Source organism: Protomyctophum parallelum, assembly GCF_964188405.1.
Source record: "Protomyctophum parallelum genome assembly, chromosome: 1".
NCBI classification, from domain to species: Eukaryota; Metazoa; Chordata; class Actinopteri; order Myctophiformes; family Myctophidae; genus Protomyctophum; species Protomyctophum parallelum.
Window position 1 is genome coordinate 91,615,540 of NC_139697.1, and position 24,555 is coordinate 91,640,094.

The window sequence follows — 24,555 nt, forward strand, 5'->3', positions numbered from 1 at the left end:
CAGTACTCACTGAGGGAGCATGGCAGTACTCACAGTACTCACAGTACTCACAGTACTCACAGTACTCACTGAGGGAGCATGGCAGTACTCACAGTATACTCACTGGAGCATGGCAGTACTCACAGTACTCACTGAGGGAGCATGGCAGTACTCACAGTACTCACTGAGGGAGCATGGCAGTACTCACAGTACTCACTGAGGGAGCATGGCAGTACTCACAGTACTCACAGAGGGAGCATGGCAGTACTCACAGTACTCACTGAGGGAGCATGGCAGTACTCACAGTACTCACTGAGGGAGCATGGCAGTACTCACAGTACTCACTGAGGGAGCATGGCAGTACTCACAGTACTCACTGAGGGAGCATGGCAGTACTCACAGTACTCACTGAGGGAGCATGGCAGTACTCACAGTACTCACTGAGGGAGCATGGCAGTACTCACAGTACTCACAGAGGGAGCATGGCAGTACTCACAGTACTCACTGAGGGAGCATGGCAGTACTCACAGTACTCACTGAGGGAGCATGGCAGTACTCACAGTACTCACTGAGGGAGCATGGCAGTACTCACAGTACTCACTGAGGGAGCATGGCAGTACTCACAGAGGGAGCATGGCAGTACTCACAGTACTCACTGAGGGAGCATGGCAGTACTCACAGTACTCACTGAGGGAGCATGGCAGTACTCACAGTACTCACTGAGGGAGCATGGCAGTACTCACAGTACTCACTGAGGGAGCATGGCAGTACTCACAGAGGGAGCATGGCAGTACTCACAGTACTCACTGAGGGAGCATGGCAGTACTCACAGTACTCACTGGAGCAAGGCCCATATATATATACACCGGTAAACAATAAAGAATAAAAAGAAAGAACGGAAGCGGAATAAGTTATTTTCGTGGAAAAGGGGCCACAGAGAGAGAGAGAGACCTGTGTTGTGTGATGGAGCACACGAGTGACTGAACCAGTGTTTCCGTAAGTATGTATCCCGTATGTAAAAAAGGGAAAGTGTGCATTGCATGTGTGTGTGTGTGTGTGTGTGTGTGTGCGCGCGTGCGTGCGTGCGTGCATTCCTAAAGTAACCTCGGTAAAACTATGCCTAAAACTAAGCTTATTCCTAAACGTAACCTCAGTATAACTATGGCTAAATCTAGCCTTAATCCTAAACTTAACCTCAGTAAAACAAATACAAGAATGCAAGAACCGCTGGGGGGGGGGCGAGCAAGCGGTCCACGAAAAAAACCCAGAGGCAACTGTGTTTTGGGGTGAGTGTTCCAAGGACACAAGTATAGAGCCCTGGCCCCTGAGGGTCAGCCATATAGGGTTTAGGTGGTTACATTTTAAAGTGACTGCAGTGCACGAACAGTCGAACACAGCCTGATGAGGGGGGAAAAAACGACAGAGATCTTCCATCGAGTGGAGAGACAAATCATGGCCCATGCACGCAAGGGAAGGGGACCGTCGTCTCTCTGGAAAAACAGCTGTCTATATTTAATCAAGGCGAATAAACAAGGAGTTTAAACAACTCATTTATAATTTAGATTTGCATACATTAAAAACGCTCATTTTAATCTTTGTATTAATATGCATGGACGATATTGTATAAATATGCGGCTTTATGCAAATACGAGCCACATTTTCTGTTTGTATTTAATTCTGTTTCCCAGCTGTGGAGCATCATTCTCATTCAAGGCAAAGAACCGACTTCAGATTAAGTCAAATATTAAGTCACAGCATGGGAGTGTATAAATATTTCTCAATTAAAAAGTCTGAGGACCAGCTATGCTACTGTATCAGCATTAAAAATGCAGGCATGTGGGAGGGCACGAGGGGAAGAAGCAAGTTGTTGCTAGTTTGATAAGACATCGGAACTTCACGTCTACACCGTCTTTGAACTGCATCTCTCCCGTCGTCCAATCGAGGAGTTGCAGCAGCAAGCATTTTCTCTGTTCGCCGTGTGTTGCGGAGATTGCTACAAAATCCGGGGGATGTAACGACCAGCCAGAAACACGCTGTGCTCTTTTATTGATGAGCTCGCTGAGCACTCGGATGTTTTTCTAACACAATGTCCCACATTCGCCTCTACTTGTGTCTGGGTTGTTCACTTCTGTGTATAGTTGATTATACACTGTGAAATCTGGACTTTTAATTGAACTCTCAGGAGTTAAAGTAACACTTATTTGTACTGTGTAGTGTGTACATATAGATTATTTCCAATATGACGGAATGCCTTCATCACAATATGACATTTTAGATAATCAGGTAATATCACACAGAGCTATTTTCCACCACAAAATGCATTAATTTACCGCAAAATGCATTCATTGCTGTAAATGATGCGTAGCAGTCAGATATACTTGAGGGGCTCATTCAGTGTCAAGAAAAGACCCACATGTCATTAACTGCCGTGGGCGTGGCAATCAGCTGACCAATTGGTTGGACGGGGTATTTAAGCTCACCTAAGACTGGATTCTTCCTGCGTTCCTTAAGTTCCTCTGCAGATGCGTTCCTGGTGTTGTTTGCTCCCACCGCCACCCCAGCACCACCGCTGGGCTCTTCTATTTCTGGACCCATGAAGTCTCAGCATACCTGATTTGAGTTTTCAAGTTGATGACAGCATTTCACTCTCGGTTCATGAATCTAGAAAGAAATGTTTGGGGAAAAATAGGAATAAGACAAATGCAGGTGTCATGCATGGCAGCAACAACAGTAAGAAGTAAACACTTGATGGGTACCAATTACAAACCAAGATAAAAGGAAAAAAAAGTCGTGTGGTAAGTACTGGGACCTGATGGTAGGTGTTGCGCTCCACCTCAGCATTCCATCTCCTATAGGGCCCATCTCTAGCCTATAACACATTGTGAAACGGGGATATCACCCCTTGGCTGATACCGACCGACAATAAGCCTCTCTGACTTACTTACTGACTGTTGACAAATCTCTGTCAACAGACCAGAACAGTATGAAAATATACAATATATCAACAGTCTGAATATACAGTCTCTCAGTCGAAAGTTATGCAAAAGTCCATGTGCAAGTGAACAGAGTCTAAATGCAGTCAGTATCACAAATCAGTAGAGTAGGTCTCATATTGATGCGTGCGTGTGCACGTGTGACGTGTGTGCGTGTGCAGTTGCGCGTCACCACCTTTCTCAACTACATGTGATAAAGTGTGGAGTTTTGGAAAGTGAAACAATCCACTTGACTTAACTATTTAACACGATTGGAAAAACAAATGTTTTTAGTTTTTACCTACTTTATTAATTATATTTTTTACGTAAACACAGCAAACAAGCTTCTTGTTTTCCTCCTTTAAAACGGGGAAAGCATCTGTGTCATTTTAGATTTTAAGCGTTGGCTGTTCAATGCTGAAAGCTTGTAGATCTGCGTGACTCATGGCGTGACTCACGCCATATGCAGCGGCGCAGCGCTGCGAGCTGGTACCTGCTATTTTAGAAAATATTTAGAAAAATCGTGAAAGTGTGAGAACTATACTGATTTAGAGGGCATTTGTAGATTTTTTTTATTTGAACGTCAGCCATTCTAAAAAATAGCAGATATATAGGCTACAAGCTCACAGGGCGTCACTTTGTGCCCCGCTCCAAGCTTGTAGATCTGCTATTTTGGAACACTTTTTAAAAATCGTGAAACTTAACTATACGGAGACAAAGTAGCGTCTCCGAAGTTTGCCACTCTCGGAGCTGGTTTAAAAAAGAACCGGTTAAGGCAGAAAGGGCAGATCGGCTAAGCTAAGTACTTGTGCGGGTGCAGAATACGTCCTCGTCTGGACAGCACCAAGAAGGCATTTGTAGAATCGGCCTCGGGTCCGCCCGCCGCGCCCCCCCCCTTCTTTGGTGAAGTGATAAAAGTCATGAATAATAATGCAATGCATAGTAGTAGTCGACAGTCGTACTGTCCTGTCCCTTTAAGAGGCAGCCGGGCTTCGCTGCAGTAGAAACAATCGTACAACCCCCAACAAGTCATTGAATGTGTCAATCAGCCGCTCGGCCGCTTTGATGTCGGGACTCCTCGCCTTGTCTGGAGCTCAAATGCTCTGTTTGTTGCTGCCGGAGAACATTAGCCCACAACTCGCTGCAGTGCTGGGGCCACCACCATCAACCATCGCATTGTTATAGCAGCGCATAACAAGCAAACAACAACAAAAAAGAAAGACTTTTAAAAAACTTTCTCGATTGCACTTCTTTCGTCCGTCCGTCCCCCGGACAGGAGAGAGCGGCACGATCTTCTATTCCCAAAAAAAGAAGAGATATTTTAATAAGAAAAGTTTGACTTCAAGAGCTGAGCCAGCGGGGAGAGAGATCAAAGGAAGAGCATTACATCCTTTTTTTTTGTTTTTTATTTTTGGTTGTTTCTTTCTCTTCTGAGAGCAGCTCTGACTGCAACATGCCTCAGCTGAGCAGCGGCGGAGGAGACGACCTGGGAGCCAACGATGAGATGATCGCGTTCAAAGACGAGGGCGAGCAGGAGGAGAAGATCCACCAGGAGAACGCGTTCACGGAGAGAGACCTGGCCGACCTCAAGTCCTCCCTGGTGAACGAGTCGGAAATAAATCAAAGTCCGAACGCAGCGGTAGGTGGCACGCCACGCACGGGGAGATTGAGAGAGTCCGTGTGTGTGGGTGAAGGAATCAATGAGTGTGTGTGTGTGTGTGTGTGTGTGTGTGTTAATTTAAAGAAAGCTAGCTTGGGAGTTGAATCAAGAAGACTTGTCTTATCATCATAATGATAAGTCTGACTTTTGCTTGATCGTAGATAGGCAAATGTCAAAGTCGATCAAATACTTTATGATCCAAAGTTCTTAAAACTTTTAGCCGACATTTTCAAGGACCCCTTTAACTCCGAGTTACATATTACGTTGTTAGGGTTGATTTATAGCCGCGGATCAAGACTATATATAGTGTATATAGATTTTTTTAATGATCGATTTTGACATTTGCGTATCTCCAAAGTAATTAAAAGTCAGACTCGATTAAACAGCCTATACACCTAGAAGGCTATAGGTAAATGTAGAACCCCGGGACTAGTCCCTGGACCCCAATGGAGAACCAAAAGGGGGGAAAAGGACGGAAGGAAGGAAGGAAAAACGTGTTAATCGTAATTGTTTTTTACTACTTGTTTTACATCCCTGTTGACAAGCACGTCGGCTGCGAAACTCGCGCCATCACTTAATAATGAATAGCCTAATGTTGTTGGGAAACTTGTTGCCTTGCTGCTGTGTGTTTGTGTTGATGTTTTGGGAAACAAAAAAACGCACGCGTGTTTGTTTGTTTGTTTGTTTGTTGTCAATATTGATGACATGACATCCTACCTTTTCTTACGGGTGACTTTTTGCAGGCGGTCAGACGGGGCCACCATCAGGGCGAACAGAGGGGGGGATACCCGGACAAACAGCACAGTCACAGGGAGCAGCATCAGCTGGACGGCGGTAAGAATGAAAGAAGAAGGATAATATATCTTTAAAGTAAATGCTTGTCAATTATAAATCAAAAGTTGCCTGCAGACAGTCCTTCAAAATCCAGCACGACTTCAAATTTGCGTTAAATGGGTCTGAAGTGTTGAGAGAGAGAGAGAGAGAGGAGAGAAAAAAAAAACGTGACTGCTCTCTGCATGCATGTGAAACAGGAGTTTCACACCCGTGGCTCACTAGCAGTAGGCTAACTTGTGACCTGACTTTTACAGAAAAAAGCTTTAGCTGCCTGCATGTCTACCGTTTTAGCCTGTCGGTTCAGAGTAGACAGAGAGGCTTCAAACGGCCGAAGAAGGTGCATTGTGTGTGTGCAGTGTGTGTGTGTGTGTGTGTGTGTGTGTGTGTGTGTGTGTGTGTGTGTGTGTGTGCTACAGGCCCACTTCATATAAACTAGTTATAGCTGATCCACTTGTTGTAGGTCCTGGCTGCGTAATAAATAAGAGCAGCCGTGTGACCATTGTGGTAAGTGTTATAATAACACTTCATCTACAGGAGACGTCCCTTGTTGAGCCCTGTTAATCCCCAGGTGACTGTTGTGAGACTTTTGTTTCAAGTGTGACAGAATGCCACCGAGGTAATGTCCTGTCCCCTGGTAGTCTGCAACTCTGAGAGACATTAGAGTAAAACAAAACCCCCAAAAAAACACAATGCCTGAAAAACAGCTTGAGTTTCAGTTTCAACAAGTTTTTTTTTTTTCAATTCCAAAACACGATAAGCATTTTATTTATTTATTTATTGCCAAAGCAAAATGTTCAGTAATGCTGCTGCCAATTTATCCTCTCCTAATCTCTTACTACGTTTTATTTTAAAATGGTTTTCAGTGTGGTCTCTAATTTTGAGGTCTGCATGAGGTTTGTTTGAAATGGAAAGAACTTCTGTTGATTCTAAACGTGCTATAGGCCTACAAATAAAGGTGACTTAATTGACTAATGATTTTTTTTCCTTCTTGTATTACTTGCTGTGTCTCACAGTGTCTAAGCAAGATGGAGGCATGTATAAGACGTACCAAAGCTACCCGTTCCTGATGCTGCCAGACCCCTACCTACAAAACAGCTCAGGGTCACCATCGGTAAGTTCAAACTGTGTCCGTCTGTCCGTCCGTCCGTCTGTATGTCTGTCTTTCTGTCTGTCTGGCTTCATTACACATGGTCACATATCACCCCGAGTGAGCTTGTAGATGCAGTGTGAGCTTGTAGATCTGCTATTTGTTGTATAGTCTCCATATCGGTACGTTTGTTTTTTTGTCCCCGTTTAGAATCCAGTATGCTCGTGCCTCAAAACAGTTTTCAACTGTTTACAGCGTAGAGTGGGAAGTTATTTTAATATCAAACAATGGAGGATAATGCTGTTTGAATTAAATCCCACTATAATGTGAACAAAATAAATAAAATCCCAATAGGCTGAAGTGAATGTTGATAGAGCGAAAACGTCAACTTGGCAATGTTCTACACTACAGTTGATCAGTTTCCTCCTTTAAAAAAAACCCAAACATACTAAACAAGGTGTTTCCTCGTCTATTACACAGTAACGTAAGCCGAGAGTGGTTGTCATGTGATGAAGTGCGTGTTGAGACTACATTCAGAACACATGGTGTTTTTAGAGTGGGTTGAGCAGTTGGTCCGTTCGCCGTCCTCCTATACCAGAAGTCACCTCCACCAGCACCACAGAACGCAACCAGAATCACCCGGGTTCGCTTGCTCGGGGCTCCGTGTTTTACCGCGTGCCTGTAATTTGACACAGCGATATAATATGACATTGATGCGCAGACTTGCGTCGGCGACGCACTTAGAATACGAGATCAATGGGGATTACACGGATGTCACTGCAATTCAGCTGAGAACTTTACAAGTGTTCCGAACTGGTCCTCTATCCCCCACCCAACGGCACTTAAAATCGAGTCAAGTCGAATAAAGTAGCCGCAGATTCATGTGGGAAAAAGTTGAAAACAGTTTTTGTCTGAATACTGTATGATGACTGACGTGCACGTCACGAGACGTGATGTGAATCTTTTATTTTCCCGTATGTGTGGATTATAACAGCTTGTCACTCTCTAAATAGAGGGTGCATGTTTACGGCTCTGTATCACAATTTCACAACCTTTGGAGAATTGTACTACAAATTATTACAAATAATCAGAATGTACTGATTAGTTGGTATAGCAGACAGCTTGGCTGAACAGCCATTAGGACCAATAGCCAAGCTTAATTGGACAAATTCTTTCAGACGTGAACGGGTGTGATTATATACGATTCTTTGTCACAGTGAATACTCCAGCTTCTAGAAATATCCCCCCATGGTGCCATAAAACAGACATTATTGCACAGGGGACATCTTCATACAGCGTGCGTATGAATGTACCGTTTCACGCTTTCTAGGAGATTAAAATGACAGTGAGGCTTTGAACTTTCTTTAGTGCTTTTCAAAATACAGCCGTCTCCATTGATTAAAAAGTGGCCTTTGAAGTTTTTGTTTTTCAGGAGAAAATATCACAATGGCAACTTGCACTTTTAGGGGCCTCCCTTTTCCACTATAAAAGAGGTGCGTGTGTGCGTGCCGTGCGCGCGTGCGCGCGTGTGTGTGTGTGCTCACGCAGCGCTGGCTTGGAAAAGGGCTTCCACACTTTACATGTTAAATGCACGTGGGCGCGTCCACGCTAAACCTCATTTCTGTGTGCACGTCTATGTCCCATTGTATTCGCCATGCTGTGCCAAGTAAGTACTTATCACCCCATCCTATAATTTGATGGAGAATACGAGAGAGGGAGTAAGCTCGTATTTACTTGGAAAAGTTCTTTAAGAGTTTTACCACCGTACTCTGCTCATAGTTGTCGTTGCATAACATGGCACATCCGGCATGGTGTCAGACAAACAATGTGAGCAAAGCGTAATGGTATGTCTGGCTCATCAATGTGTCTCCACTTCCTTCACCCTCCACTTACAGCAGAACTGTGCGTCTGCCTGTCTTGTTTTATACTCTGGCTTGGCTTTTATTTTCATTCTGTCTTTTTGTCCCTCCTCTCCTCTCCTCTGTTCTGCTCTCCTTTTTTATCCTCTCCTCTCCTCTGCTATGCTATGCTCCTCTGCTATGCTGTGCTCTCCTCTGCTCTGCTATGCTATGCTATGCTATGCTCTTCCTCTGCTATGCTCTCCTCTCCTCTCCTACCCTTCACCACGGTTGGCGTTATCCTCAACAACCTTGGAGTGCCAACCACAGAGATTCTCAGCGATTGCTTTTCTTTTCATGGCTCCTAGTGTGTTTGTGTGTGTGTGTGTGTGTGTGTGTGTGTGTGTGTGGGGGGGGGGGGGGGGGGGGGGTATACAAGATAAAGAGCACTTTCTTTCCCTCATGTGTCTTGAAGGCTCCACACAATGCTCACTTGTTGCTGCTTCCCTTGTAATTAGGGGTCTGGTAGCAAGGCGGTAGCAGCATATCTGGCCCCAGTCTACCTGCCACTTGAAAGGCCCTGAGGTAGGGGTGGTGATTATGGACGGCTGAGCGGAGCGGAGCCGCACTGGGCAGGAGGGACGGGGAAACTGCAGGGTTCGGGAGTTCTGACATGGACTGACAGGGCTGTTTAGCGTTGCTCCGTCTCCGTGGTCTTGTGATGTTTACGCAGGACGAGGCGATGAACAACGAGTTGTTAAAGTGATTGTAACAACAAGAAGAAAAATAAATGGTCCATTCCTGGCCGCCCCGGCTCTCATCTCTTTATCTAATACATTTCTATCACGCACGCCTGTTCCTTTGAGGGGCCTCTGTGTGTTGCCCTCACGTTCCCTACTGCTGCTAGTTGCTTGTTAACATGCAAGGGGTTTGTCGGCTTGCTTTACTGTATTGAGGCAAAAGGAGGAAATATAAAATATCATTTGTCTGTCTCCACTTTTCCTCGCCTCTTGCAGCCACGCTAGGCAGATTTATTTAACTTATATCAGCCTTTCTGTATTTGTCATAGTTTTCTGAATGGGATTAATTTAGCTATTTTTCCCCCCCCATTCTTCTTTTCTTTGCATTCTCTTCTTGGATTGGATACTGACAGTGAGTAGAAAGAGACTGAGAGAGACAGGGCGGTGACTTGCAGCACGGGACGATGGGTTTACTTTTTTCTCCTCACGACTGTCGTTTAGTCAATTGACAATTACTATTGTTGCATTTGATAGAAGTATATTGAATAAAACCCCGTTGAGGTTAAAATCAAAATGGAGTCTGCTTTTGTCCTGCAAAGATTTGCCGGTTCGTTGCCAAATGAAAAGGCCCCGACGAGCAGCAGATTGTCTCATTAAGGAACAGAGACACCCAGACCATTTTAATCACACTGCCATATTATTGTGTTATGAATGTTAGCAATCCTTAGTTCTCACATTTGAGAGAGATAAAACACTTATAATCTCTCTATTCACGAGTCATGTATGTTTGCAGAGGAACAGAACACTTTGGGGAGGGAGGGAGGGGGTTCTTTCTTCTAATCCGAGAGAAAGTGATAAAACCCCATTGCAAGATGTCATAGGACATGGAAGTGAACTGTGCCCTTGTGTTAATGTATATCCGTCATTGTCCTTTTTCTAGAGAAAGTAACCAAAGAGAGGCATTTGTGAGACTCCCAGATGGGGTTGATCTCCCTCAGTTCTTTCTATCCCAGTAAAGCCTTAATCTGTAATGTAAGCCGGTGATGTGGTGTGTGTACAGTTGGTGTGCGTTTGTATTTGTTTGCATGTATGCACGCACGTTGTCTGTCTTCAAGATTCTTCCTATGTGGGGTATGTATGTACAGTATGTATGTATCTGGGCTTTGATGTGCGTGTGTGCTGAATGTATGTATGCATGTGTACATGTTTATTCACGCTGTTTGTGTTTGTTCCTGAAAATGCATGCCAGATTCGTGACATGGCTTGTATGTGCATATTTGTTTTCTCTTCAGGTTTGTTGTTTGAAGTGAGTGTATCTATCGTGCGTGTGTGAGAGAGAGGGTGGATCTGAAAGCTCACAAACTGTTGCAATGTGCCGTGCTGTGAACAATATTTTCACTATTTATGATAGTTTTAGGGATCAACTATTAATTCATTATTATAATAATCAATAAATGATTGATAATCTTTTATAATCGATCAGTTCGATTAGCTGTACTGCACAAAGAACAGAGGACGAGGAGAGAAGGGGGTATGAGAGAGAGTGCGAGACAATGGGGAGTGAAACAGAGAAGTTGCTCTGTAGTGGTTTGTGTTTCTGCCATTGTAGTATTTGGTCTGGTGTTGGAATCCTGTCAGCGAAGCCTCCCTTCTGGAGGGACAGCACTCACTCACTGTCATCGCTAAGCAGGACGGTAGTGCGCCGAGCTTGATTTGTAGGTTCATTAGTCGCCACTTAGAATTTATGCCTTTCCATTGAGGCTTAGGTTTGTCATGCGGTCGCACAACGCGCTCATCAGAATAATGGAAAAAGTGATTCCGTGGACGGCCTCTGGCGGTGCTCCGGCACTGATCATCCAATGATGGAGGCCCCTGCGCTGCAAAGTGCTGCGTATCCCGACATTAGGCATGCAAATGCACTGAGCGCCATAGAGACCAGAGGAACGCTCTGATGTGGAGGCTGAGGTCAAACGAAGACATGACACACTCTCTCCAGTCGTGATCTCACATGGCAACGACGTATCGATACAGGATGTGACCGACTTTCTGAAGCACGGCCCGCAGTCGCCCGACCTGACTGAACTGTATCCATTGTCTCGGGTCAATTGGTTTTATGTCTGAGGAAGTCCCATGTTTATCACCACCCCCGAGACCCGCTGGTTACGCCATTTAGAGGTCGCCGGTTCAACTGGAGTACAGCACTCCAGTTGAGACATTATTGAGAGTGCGTTAGAAATGTATACAGGACTACACTTCCGTCATGTCTCACTGCACAATGATGTTTTTGTGGAGCATCATGGTCACGCCATGAAGCCCTAATCATTGTTTCATTAAAGGACTTATAGGTTATAGCCATTTTATCAACACGGGGAATTCCTGCAGTAATCAAGTTTCATTTCCAGGAAGGGGGGTAATGAGATGGTTCGACATCTGTGAAAGGTCATAGTGATTATTTGGGAATTCAGTATTATTAGCCGTGATCAGGTGGGTTAATTGTTGGCGTCTACTGCAGCATGCAAACCCCAGTGTCACGTGGAGAATTCTCTTCTCTTCTCTTCTCTTCTCTTCTCTTCTCTTCTCTTCTCTTCTCTTCTCTTCTCTTCTCTTCTCTTCTCTTCTCTTCTCTTCTCTTCTCTTCTCTTCTCTTCTCTTCTCTTCTCTTCTCTTCTCTTCTCTTCTCTTCTCAGAATACACACAGCCAGTTCTCTATCAAAGGGAGTGTGTGTGTGTGTGTGTGTGTGTGTGTGTGTACAATATGTCTTAAGTCTGAAGGATCTTGCCACTTACTTGTCTTTCATTGTGCAGCAGTGTTGACAAGGGGCTTGTTCATCCAGCCCCCCCTGTAGTCCCTGGGTAAACAATGGCAGCAACACAGGCTTAGGGCTTCCTAATCCTCTCCCTTCATAGCGACACCAGGGGCTGTGGGGCCTAGGCAGTGCCGGGCCCCTCATTCCGTCTCTGACTGCCTCCGATAAGAAGCGGGGCCCCTGGATTTACGGGGGCCTAAAAGGAGGAAAGCGGCTTTCGGCTGCGCTGGTTAACGCCACTGTTGTCGGATGACAACCACAAACATTCTTTTTTCCTTTCTAGGTTCAAAATAGTCTTGTATGTCGAACTCTGCAGCAGTGAAATTATACATATCTCCTAGGCCGCCCCCAGATTTACTCAATGAGTAAAAGGATTATGTAAGATTTAATTTAGGATTCAGTGCAGTCTAATGGAGACCGTACGATACGACAGTAGCAATCTGCTCCAAGAAAAGGGAGACTTTGAATTCTCCATTGTTGTGCAGAGTGTAAATGGAGATTATGGCAGATTAACTGCGAGATTACCGATTGACATGAGGTGGCTGATCAGTGAAAGACCATTTCACAGCTGTCAGCCAAACATGAGGATGACAGCTGTATGCATTGTGCGCATAATCTGACCTTGAGAAGTCACAGAGCAAATTGTAAGGAGACTAAAATGCTCGCTGTTCATGCCGTGACGGAGAGGAAACAATAACATGAATAGTGTTGTCGTAAACCGTTCATCCTTCACATGGGAGGATGACTCACACTATATTGATTATATGAATAATACAGCCATATGCCTTATTGACTGTTGATTTAAGGCTTGAAGAAATAACCGTTGCAAATATTTTCTGTTATTTGGTTTTGGACGTGACCTGTACAGTATGGGCGCATCCCCTCATAGCTGAATAATCAATTCATCGGTGGGTTTTTGTCTTAGTCGACCAAGACTTTATTAGTTGATTAGTTGATTAGTTTTCCCATGCTGAATGAAATCCTTCTTGAAAAGTGATGAGCACATCTCTTGTAATGTCTAGATATATATAATATATTACTTTCTATATACCTTTTATTAGTGGCCGGTGAAATCAGAGAGAGAGAGAGATGATACTTAAATACTGAGTGATGAGTTAGCAAGCACAACTGTTTAAGTGCCAGGGACGTAATCCCGTAATCCCGACGTCTTTGCAATGGGTGCCAAAGACGACAAGACGTAATTTCTTAAAAAAAAGATTTTTTTTCTTTCTTTTTTTTTACAATATTCTTTTTTTATTTCTTTTTTTAAAACGTCCTCTCTTTTTTTATAATGGGAGAATTGGCACTCAGAGCCTAAACTGGTGAACTGGCGCTGAAGGAGTTTTAAAGAGAAATAAACAGCAAGAGAAATTGGTTTAACAGAGAGGTAAGCAGGAGTCCTGTGAGAGAACTGGGGAAGGACGGGGGGGGGGGTAAGAGGTGTCCTCGTCGCCTTCCCGGCTTTGAAGTGACGGGCTTTGAAGACGCCTGGAGAGAAACCCGCTCCGCCGACAGTTTAGAAAACGTTAAAAGAATATCAGAAGGACGAGCAGAAGGGGGGAAAAACCCATAGGATTCCCCCGCGGTGTTTATACCTGTAATTATTCATCCACTTATTTCTTTCCGGCGGAGGGAGAGATAGAGATAGAGAGAGAAAGAGAGAGAGAGAGAGGGATGAGGAAAACAGGAGAGGAGCAGAGACAGGTGTTGACAGTGGAAGTGTGGGTTTGTTTGAATGATTTCTTCATTTTTCACACACACACACACACACACACACACACACACACACACACACACACACACACACACACACACACACACACACACACACACACACACACACACACACACACACACAGTGTGCCCATAGACCATAAAACATCAACTCCCTCTCTCATCGATGTTCGTGTGTCGTTAAATTCAACGGGGGGTATTTTTTTAATGTCAGCCGGTAGCACCTGCATGTTAAAATAAAGCTTAAATCGCATGCGAACCCACACGGCAAAAAAAAAACGTGCACAATTTAACAACACGCTGCTTCGCTTGGTGTTTGTTGGATGCCATGAAAGGAGCGGCGGAGGTGGTGGAAGCATCTGCTCCGAGGGAACGAATGAATGACTGCTGCTTTTATAGTCTCCTCTCCTCCCGTCCTCTCCTGGGCTTTAGGGATGGGGGAGGGAGGGGGGGGAGGTCTCATTGGAAGTCATTACATAACGGTTTACACAGGTCATTTAGCGCTGGGACACTCGGGGGAGAGAGAGGCATGGATGACAGAGAGAGAGAGAGAGAGAGAGAGTGAGCACGTGTGTGTTACTGTATGCACTACTCGGACCCTTTCAGAGAGTGTTTTTCTGAAAGGGAGCGACAAGTTTCAACCAGAAACTGCTCTTTGTTTGTTTGGGAGGTCTTTTACACGGTGTGTGTGTGTGGCGCCCAGGTGACTCACTGACCTACAGAGCAGGGTATATTGTGGTGTGTGTGTGTGTGTGTGTGTGTGTGTGTGTGTGTGTGTGTGTGTGTGTGTGTGTGTGCGCGCATGGGTGGGTGCGTGTGTGTGTGTTCAGTGTATGCACTGGTCCAGGACGCACAGATGCACCCATTCTCAGTCGATAGTTAATGAATGACAACACGGTCGTGCACTCAAACATGATCTAAAAATAGTTACACGCACGCACGCACCCACGTACACACAGTGACGGATTAACCCCTCTCAAGGCCCTGGCGCTTCACCAAATCAAAAGGCCCCTATACTGATTCAGCCAATTAATTAATTAATTAACATGCATGCGTTTAGCGCATATCCACTACTGCCTGCGCTGCCCACTGACACAAGACACAGCAGGCACTATGCCGCACTGGGCACAGCCTTTCCAACTTCAGTCTCTGCTAAACTATCTGCAATTTCCCCAAAAAATAATTAGCCTATATCTACAAGCTCCATTAGCAGGCAGCAGCATGTTTTGTCTAAAGTGTCTTTGTGGCCAACAAATGTAGCTACATTTGCAAACAGTGCTGTTGACCATGTTGTTACATGGTCCATATAACATGTGTGCACCAACAGACAATGCCAATATGCTATATTAATATTAGAACGTTTTAAAGACAGATTAATTATTGACGACAATGCAAGTGCTGAAATCGTGAAATGGAGGATGTAAGAGTAAGAACACACTTTCGTTGCATTAGAGCAGGGTAAATATGAAGTTTTGCGCCAAGGTCTTGTTTATATTCCTCTTTACATAGGCTGTATGTTATTGTCGCAACTTGGTCCGTCTGAGTGAGGGGGCCTTCCTGAGCAAGGGGGCTTCTGACGGCGTCGCTTACTCGCTTCCCCTCTGTCAGAGGTGGAAGCGACGCGCGGCCGTGGGGAACCCCCCCAAACCGACTGCCCCCCCCCCCCCCCCTCCAGAAAACTGCTACAGAAACTCTCAGACGAAGACCAAAAACACTAGCAGGGGTTCCTATGTTGCGTTATATATTTCGAAAGAAGCAACAGCTGTACCTATAGACAGTCTGGTACCAGGCCCTGCAAGCTTCGGGCCCTGGCGCTTAAGCTCCACCTAGTTCCATTGTTAGTCCGGCTCTGCGTACACACATTTCTACGTAACTGCAGGTTTACAGGTCTGTTGGCTATTCAAGTAGGCAACTTCCTTCACAGTCTGTTTGTGCAAATAACCTTTAAAGACCCCCCTCCCCCGCCCTCTCTCTCTCTCTCTCTGCTCAATGGAGCATCTCAAAGTTGAGCTGAACGGGCCGTGACCAAACCCCTCCCTGTACCTGTCTGTATTGACATTGTGCCGCTCTGTCACAAATGGGCCTGTTTTTGAGGGTTTACATTGAATGCTATATTGACAATGAATGGCCAGCTTTAAACATTGTGTAAACGCAAACATTGAGGACGAAAGTGAGGACGCAAATTGTGATTGGCCGGAATGAGTTGATGTACGATGATAAGAGCGCCCCTCACTTCACATGGGTGTGATTTTTACTACTGGTATGTTAAACACTATTTTGGACACGTCTTTATAGGCAATTATAGTGCCCCCCCCCCCCCCTCCCCCATACAAAGCCAAAGTGCAGCAACACTACATTTTTTGACACACCGACTTATTGGTGTAGTCAAGAACATATTAACAATTAGTGTAATACAACTTGTTTTCCGATATCTCATCTGACTGACCAGTTGAAACAAATTTAAACTGGTCCCTCCCCCCAAAAAATCTGCTGTATAGTTTACACTTATATATACAGTAAAGTATAGTAGGCTATATATTTAGCCCATTTAGGACTGAGGGCGAATGTTGCTATATACTGTAGATAGAACCCCAAAAGGGGTTCCCATCCTGAATGGGTTTAATTCTTTATAAACATTTCAATTATTTACACAATTTTCATGCAGGAGATCTATACCTATATTTTCGCTATTCGCCATACGCCGTGTAAGCGAGGGCGTTCAGAATAACGCCATGGATCCACATTCCAAAGTCACATTCATTCAGTTGACCCCCACCCAGCGTGTAGAACCTGTTTCATGACCTGGACCAGTGGCGTGCACAGATAGACACTAGGGGGTGCTAGAGCACCCCTTGCCCTTTTGACAATTTTGCTCTTAAAAAAAAAAAATCTTAATTTGTAGTGTGTGGACCATGCGGTGACATTGATCAAATCTTGATAAAAAAAACGCTTCTACTATATTATTTAGGCCCCCACAATCTAAAGCTATGTTTCTATGTCAGTGGTTCTTCGATAAAAAAGAAAATAGCAGACCTACAAGCTCGTAGAGTGGCGCGCTACGAGCTTGTAGATCTGCTATTTTTCAATAGCTAAAGCACCAAAATGCGCTGCACAAGGTGCCCTTTTTTTCACTTGAGCACCTGCACCTCTAAATGTCTGTGCACGCCACTGACCTGGACGACATCATGAGGCTGGGGGCGCAAACGCCAAGAGTAGAGACGGGGAAAACCAATACTTTCTTCAACTCTTTCGGGTTCTCAAAAGTTGACACTTTTGAGACAAAATCTCCCTCTCCCTCTCTCGCACAAAAGATTTGACTATCATCTGGAGTTCCACCACAAACGGTGGGACTCCAGATGATAGTCAAATCCTTTGTGCGTGTGTGTGTGTGTGCGTGCATGTGTGCCAGAGACAGAGAGAGATTTAGTCTCATGAGATCATTTATTGACCTTTGGGAATTAAAGTCTTCTTTGATTTCCTGTAGCTGTAGATCCACTTTCACAATACCGTGTCACCACCTTCATGGATTAGTCAGACTTTACAGTATGCACACATGCACACATAAACACATGCACTCACGCACGCATGCACACACGCACGCACACACGCACGCACACAGAGTCAAATGTAGCCTGTACTTTTCATCAAAGAAAGAAAAGACCCCCTCCCACCTATACTTGTATAAGTGTGGTTAGATCAAGACTGGCCGAGGATGTGATGGCTTTGATTAAGCCTTTGAGCCCAAGTTATCATTTGTCGTACAGCTCTCTTGCTCTCCATGAATAACAGATTTTCAACTTCAAAATAAAAATAAATAAATCACACCTGTGTGAACTGAGTGGTGCAACTATACATTTATTGTTATAATTAGGCTACTGTACTGTAAACTGTGCTCTGTACTGTACTTTGATTATTTTTGGAAAAAAACTTTGAGAAATGCCAGCGTTGCCGTGTGGGCGTGTGGGGGCGGGTCTGGAACATCCAGACCCCCAGGAACACACCCCATGGGGGCGGCCCGGTTACGGCGAGCCGTCCCGCGTCCCAAACGGTCGAGAAATGACAGAGTTAAGCGTGTTGCAGCTTTCCGTGCTCGGACAGACGCATGCAGGGACACGTATACACAGGGACACACATAGCGGCGTAATGGAGCGGAGGCAGCGCTCAAAAACACTAAAGGTGTTGAGGGCTGCATGGAGACACCGCCATGCTCCTTGTGAGTCACGATGACCTGAGATTCTCCCATACAATATAATAGGATAGGATTTGATAGGATTTTACTTAAAGGGGGTTCATGAATTAGGATAACCCAGGGCTGTGTGTGTGTGTGTGTGTGTGAGAGAGAGATGGGGTGCTTGTTCATCCCCATGTTGTATACATGCATTACATGCATAAGTGTTTGGGTGAACACATTGTGTATGTGCGTGCTGCGTGAGCGTGTTGGCAGGGCAAGTGGATTCTAATATGTTCCCTTTATGTCAGTCTTTTGGCATACTGCTGAAGTAAAGAGGAAGGCGAGGGCAGAACAGCTGTTATCATTAAAGACGTGTTGTGCTCTTTGTTTTACGACGGTGGTCCGTATGAGATTTGTGTCGTCTGATTTACAGCGAAATGATCCATCGTCACGGAGACCCAAATGTGCAGGTGTCGCCTATAGTCTCGCGTGGCCAGATTGTTGCCCCTCGCAATTTTCAAACGCTTCCGTCATACAGTCTGGAGCAACGGAAGCTCTGTCATGAGTAAGCAATAAAGTGGAAGTGAAGCCTCCTCCCCCACTTCCGCTTCGTCTTTACAGTCGCGCAAATTTATCCTAATATATGAATAGAAATGATCTAAGAATATATAACTTGCTGCTTAGCAGAAACAGTTAGTTGTCTGAATAGTTGTCTGGCCACGCGAGAGTACTGAACCGTTCTCCATGCACTTGGCTGTTAGCAGATTAACGGCGTTAGTTAATTAATGCTGTTAATTAATTAATGCTGTCAATGAATCAACGCTGTTTTAATGAAATCGGTGCGATAGCAGACCACCGCTGACATACCATACGAGGCGTAGGGGGTTAGCCCAGGTGAAAACTCACAAAGACATCATAAATCCTTCGCAGTTAAAACACAGATGCCGTCAACAGTTCGTCAACTGTAAAAAAGAAAGGTTAAAAAAAGAAAACTAATGTCACTATCTCTAAACCTCTCCTTCAGCCTCCACTGGGAATGCATACTGCACTGTCTATGTTTGCTGTGAATTCAAAACAAATGCACGCACGCACGCACCTTCACGCACATACACACACACCGAGTCTGTCTGAGTGCCAAGTACAACCGTAGAAGACCATTTGCCATGTGTTGCCTGTCTTTCATCTCTCCCTGCGAGGAACTTTACGAGCTGTTTACACTCTCCGCCTAGAACGAGGTGTGTGTGTGTGTGTGTGTGTGTGTGTGCGTGTGTGTGCTCATGGGCACACATGCAAGTATACGAGTGTGTGCACTTGGAGCCTTCCTACCATGTGTGTGTTTTGGTGGCTAACTTTCTTGTCATGTGCACAGTGCGTATAACATTGGATGGGGATTCCCATCTCGCATGCCTGCACTTTTGCACGTGCACGTTTTTCCATGTGTATTTCTGGACGTTGGAACAGAACTTGCCATATTGTTGTTGCCGCTGTGTCGGACCCAGGGCAGTTTAAAGGGGAACACAAACCGTCCCATCAAACTGCAGCCTGTTCAGCACATCCTGTAATCACAGCGCGGCTCAGGAGAAATTAGAGCAGCCAAGCGTTTGGAAACCAGAAGGTTCCCGGTTCCATCGCCGGCCCTTCCTGGCGCAGAGTCAACCACGTGTCCTTGAGCAAGACGCGTAACCGCCTCCCGACAGCTCCCGGAGAGCAGGTTGGATGCCTTGCATTGTTCCCTCTGCCGCCGGTCGGCCGGTCGGTCGGTCAGTGTGAGAATGGGTGAATGTATTGCACGTCGTGAAATCAGTGATATGATTGGCCGAGTGACTGATTACACATTTGTGTGTTGTTTTCGGACCGTTGAAGTAAGTGACTGATTGATTGACTAATTGAATGACTGCCTTCCTTCCTTCCTTCTCGGCTGGCTTTGCTGCCTGGCTATATTTTAACCGATTGAGTGACTGCTGAATGACTGACTCATTATTGGCTGTCTTCAACATCATCACTTCTTTGGAATGCCAGCATGGGGTCCGTCTCTGTAGCTTTGAACTGACTCAATACTGACACGTGGTCTTTTTGTAAGCAATTATCACGCACGCACACACACTCTCTCTGTTAGCCCATTCTGACCTGAGATCAGATTCATACGAGGTTTCCGCCGGACACACACTGGTCTGATTAACCCATTCTGACCTGAGATCAGATTCTAAAAATGTCAGTCGTTCTTCGATTTTTCAAAAAATAGCAGACCTACAAGCTCGTATCGCGCCACTCGGTGGCGCGATATGAGCTTGTAGATCTGCTATTTTTCAATAGGTAAAGCATAACATGATGCTAACACCAAAACGGGTGCCCGTTCAGAATGGGTTAGAGAGTCTGTTAGAGAGAGAGAGAGAGAGACTCGCCTACCATAGCCACGTAATCCCTCTATACTTGACTGACTGGGCCCGGCTCTGTACTTGGTCCTCACTTTTTCCCCGCTCTACACCAAATCTCATTGCCAAAAATGTGCTGATCTAGCTCGCAGCAAGCTTGTAGATCTGCTATTTCTTTGGCAAATGTTCCACCAATGCAGGGTTCAAGTGGTTATAGTCATCATGGATTCATCCTCGGTTCTCAGACACTCACAGTTCCATTCCATCGTTCCATTTGTACACTCTCAGAATTACAGACCCATGAGGTTCCATTTGGTTCCTAAGTATGAACCGTTTAGCCATGGGGTCCAGGGCATGCCCCCCCTGGACCCCCCCCCCCTCCCCTCCCCTCCCCCCGAGTACACGACTAAACTAAACTAGGCCTAAAGTCATCCCAACTAAACTGAACTGAACTAAAGTAAACTAAAGTAAAGTGGAGCGGGTTGCACCCTCCTCCTCCCCCCCCCCCCACCCCCCCCCCCTGTACCCATGGCTGTACCCAGACCAGCTGGAGCCTCGTCAGCCGCATGAGGCAGCCCAGCACACATGGGTGTGATCACACACACACACACACACACACGCGCGCACGCACGCACACACACGCACATGCTCCGAGAAAGTAGCAGCCCTAATCCGCCCCATCTGATACCCATCTAGGAAGGGAAGCAGACTACACCCTGACACGCACACACGCACGCACACAGGCAGGCAGGCACGCACACACACACAGCGATAGCCCCCTACACACTATAGTATAGTACCATTTGTACACTGATGCATGCAGGCCAACATACACACACCACTGTTACCACTATAATTACATGCTGACCTGCTACCACCTTACACACAATTGTACATACTGTGTGTGTGTGTGTGTGTGTGTGTGTGTGTGTGTGTGTGTGTGTGTGTGTGTGTGTGTGTGTGTGTGTGCGCTGTATCTACACTACAGTAGTACTGTACTACTCAGCTGTATTTATTTATTTATTTTATTTTTATTTAACCAGTAAAAACGCATTGAGACTGCGTCTCAATGCGTTCCCACTTTCACAAGTGGGAACTGGCCAAGAGGCAGAAATAAAACGACACTTCAATACGTACATTAGTCACATTACAGAACAGAACATTATAACATCCATGACACACCTCTAAGTACCTATGAAATATATATATACAGAAAATCACCACAGGGCTGATCTTTTAGCGGCAGGGCCAATACACAATGTACAACATATATATAAACCCACATTATAAATATATACAAATACACAATGTACAACATATAAACCCACATGATAAATATATACAAATACACAATGTATACAACATATAAACCCAAATGATAAATATATACAAATACACAATGTACAACATATAAACCCAAATGATAAATATATACAAATACACAATGTACAACATATAAACCCACATGATAAATATATAGGCCTGAACAAACATCCACACATGTGCAGGTGTTGGACTGTACATCTAAGACGATCCTTTTGAACCCTCCTGCATGCAGGATCAATAAAGGTCTTATCTTATGGAACACGCACACACACACACACACACACACACACACACACACACACACACACACACACACACACACACACACACACACACACACACACACACACACACACACACACACACACACACGGTAATGGAAATAGTCTGTTACAAGTAAAAGTCGGGAATTCAAAATTGATTCGAGTAAAAGTACAAAAGTAGTGGTATCAAAATGTAGGCCTACTTAAAGTGCCAAAAGTACTAATCATGCACAATATCCCATTTCAAGTTTTCAAATCAGTTTTCAAATAAATGTAGTGGGATAAAAGTACAATATTAGCCTCTGAGATGTATAGTGGAGTATGGAAGCAAAAGTACTGGGACTTATAGGAAATACCCGAGCAAAGTGCAAATACCTTGAATACAGTACTAAAGTAAATGCACTTAGTTACTTTCCCCCGCTGAGTATGGGTTTCAATGTCCTAAGGATATGTATGAATGTAATGATGTTATTGTTGCTCTGTGAGCCTGGGGGGGGGGGGGGGGGGCTGTACTAGGCTCTGGTTATATTCAACTTTGAAGAGACAAGGTCAAGGTGCAACAAACAGCTGTCTTTGAGTTAAATTGGCACGATTGAGGATTACATAATTGTGAAGCATAAAACCAGAGAATGGCCGTAAATCGAGATGGATTTCTTTTTTAATGTTCAGTTTCACACAGTGATGTCATCGCAAAACATGGCAATTAATTCATTCAAACACCTTATTTGGTCAGCCGTGCCCACCTGTGCACGCACCGATATGTAATATTAATTATAACCAGATTAGTATGTAGTCTATCTATATATGGTTACATTATCAAACGCATACTATACACACACAGTCCTACACACAACACAACACCTCACGCAGGTGACAAACTCCTCAGTGATCATTTAACCACTTTCAACCCTATTTTGGCATGTCATTATATTCGTATTTGTATTAGTATTGGGCTTAAGTGGTCAAAATTGACAATCAGGAAGGGGGATTTTAGTAAAAGATGATCACTATTACAATCCTGCATTTCTGTCAGTTTTTCTCCCCAAAACTAAAGTTTCCGTGTTGTTGCTGAACGTCTATAAATAATGTTCTTTTATCACCCATTGTTGGTCACTGGAATCCAATTTGTATCCTAAGGTTGGACACACATGTATTTGCCCGCCTCAAACGATATAGTGATGAAAGAGCTAAACGCATCAGACGTTTGATGTGAATATGTGATGGCCGCTGGCCCCCATCATTCTCCCCTAGCCGTGTGTGCGTGCGCATTTGCGTGTGTGTATGTGTGTGTGTGTGTGTGTGTCTGTGCGTGCGTGCGTTCGTGCGTGTCTTAAAGCTAAGGGACGAATTGCCTTGACAGGTAGCTTGGCCAACCACCAAGTGTATTTCCCTGTTTCTATTGCTCTTTTCCCCCTAGAGACAGACATAGAGCTCTGGATTTAGAAGACCCTCAATTGAGCTTTCATGAGACACACGCGTGCACACACAGCGTGCGCGCTCGCGCACGTGCTGCGGAGTGCGGTTTTGCTTGCCGGTCTCCCCTCCTGTGATCGTCTGGAGCCAACTGGAAACCATCAGGGTCCTGGAAATAGGCCCTGCGCTGCTTATGGGATTAACCCAGCTAGGTCCCCACATATCAGAGAGAGAGAGAGAGAGAGGAAAAAGAGAGCTTGATGTTGCTTCTGAAAATAGCATCAGGTTTTTCTTTTTTTTCTCTCTCTTTCTACCGGTGGACTTGAAAGTTGTGAACGTAAGACAGCCTTGAAGGAGCAGGGAGGGTCTGTGTTTGGCTTGGACAGGGAGAGAGAGCGAGAGGGGGGGAGTCTGTGGGGGAGGGGCGGGAAGGAGAGCGGAGGTGGGGGGGGGGGGGGGGGGGTGGGGGGAGGGAAGAGGCACCTGCGCTGCAGCCGCAAACTCCCGCGAGTGTGAGACCCTCGTGGGGGGAGGGCTGGGGGCTGGGGCACTTTTACACTTTCTCACAGTTAAAATAAAGCCTGGGATTTCTTCGTGCCGGTGTCGCGCTCAGTGAATATAGCAGGTCTGCAAGCGTGACGAATGTGGCGCGTTGTGAGCTTGTAGATCTGCTATTTGCAGCATGCAACCCCAGGAGTTTGACTGCGTTTGAAGTGGTGCTGGGTCAGAGGCAGTGCCACACTGTATGGGCTTCCCCCTCAGAGGCCACTTTCATGCTGCGTTGCTTTCAGTGTGTGTGTGTGTGTGTGTGTGTGTGTGTGTGTGTGTGTGTGTGTGTGTCACATGCACGTACGTATATACGAGAACAGCAGATATTGTGGTAAGTCAACTTCCTGTCGTCATTATTGAGTCCAAGGTAAAACAAACTAGAGCAATAGTGGGTAGTAGAACTCACCGTTGTGTGTGTGTGTGTGTGTGTGTGTGTGTGTGTGTGTGTGTGTGTGTGTGTGTGTGTGTGTACTTGTATACCTGAGAGGGCAGTGGGGTTAGGGTTAGAATTTTGACTGATTTGTTATACTATAGTTGAGTGCCAGTGTAATGCACCTGTCCTTACTTAAAGAAAATGGCATTCATAAAATCACCAGCTTAAAATGTCCTCACAAGTATAGTAATACAAACATGTCCGTGCGTGTGCGCGCGCGCGCGCGCGTGCGTGTGTGTGTGTGTGTGTGTGTGCGTGTGTGTGTGCGTGTGTGTGTGTGTGTGTGTGTGCGCACGCACATGCGTGTGTATAGCTCATACAATGTCTGGGTACACATGACATCTATGTGAGAAACACTACATATACAAAAGCAGCCG

The 24,555-nt window shown here is 45.3% G+C and overlaps 1 protein-coding gene across 4 annotated transcripts in view; it reads left to right on the forward strand.

The window, feature by feature from the left end:
- Positions 1-3,938: 3,938 nt before the first annotated feature.
- tcf7 (transcription factor 7) overlaps positions 3,939-24,555 on the forward strand; it is an 83,320-nt gene continuing 62,703 nt past the window's right edge. The window contains exons 1-3 of one of the 4 annotated variants that reach the window (XM_083781587.1): positions 3,939-4,590; positions 5,355-5,445; positions 6,459-6,556. In XM_083781587.1, coding sequence (XP_083637713.1) covers positions 4,405-4,590; positions 5,355-5,445; positions 6,459-6,556 — 375 coding nt within the window. In that variant the 5' untranslated portion in view covers positions 3,939-4,404. The remainder of the gene's footprint in view (positions 4,591-5,354; positions 5,446-6,458; positions 6,557-24,555) is intronic. The other 3 variants (XM_083781585.1, XM_083781584.1, XM_083781586.1) reach the window with 3 other exon arrangements.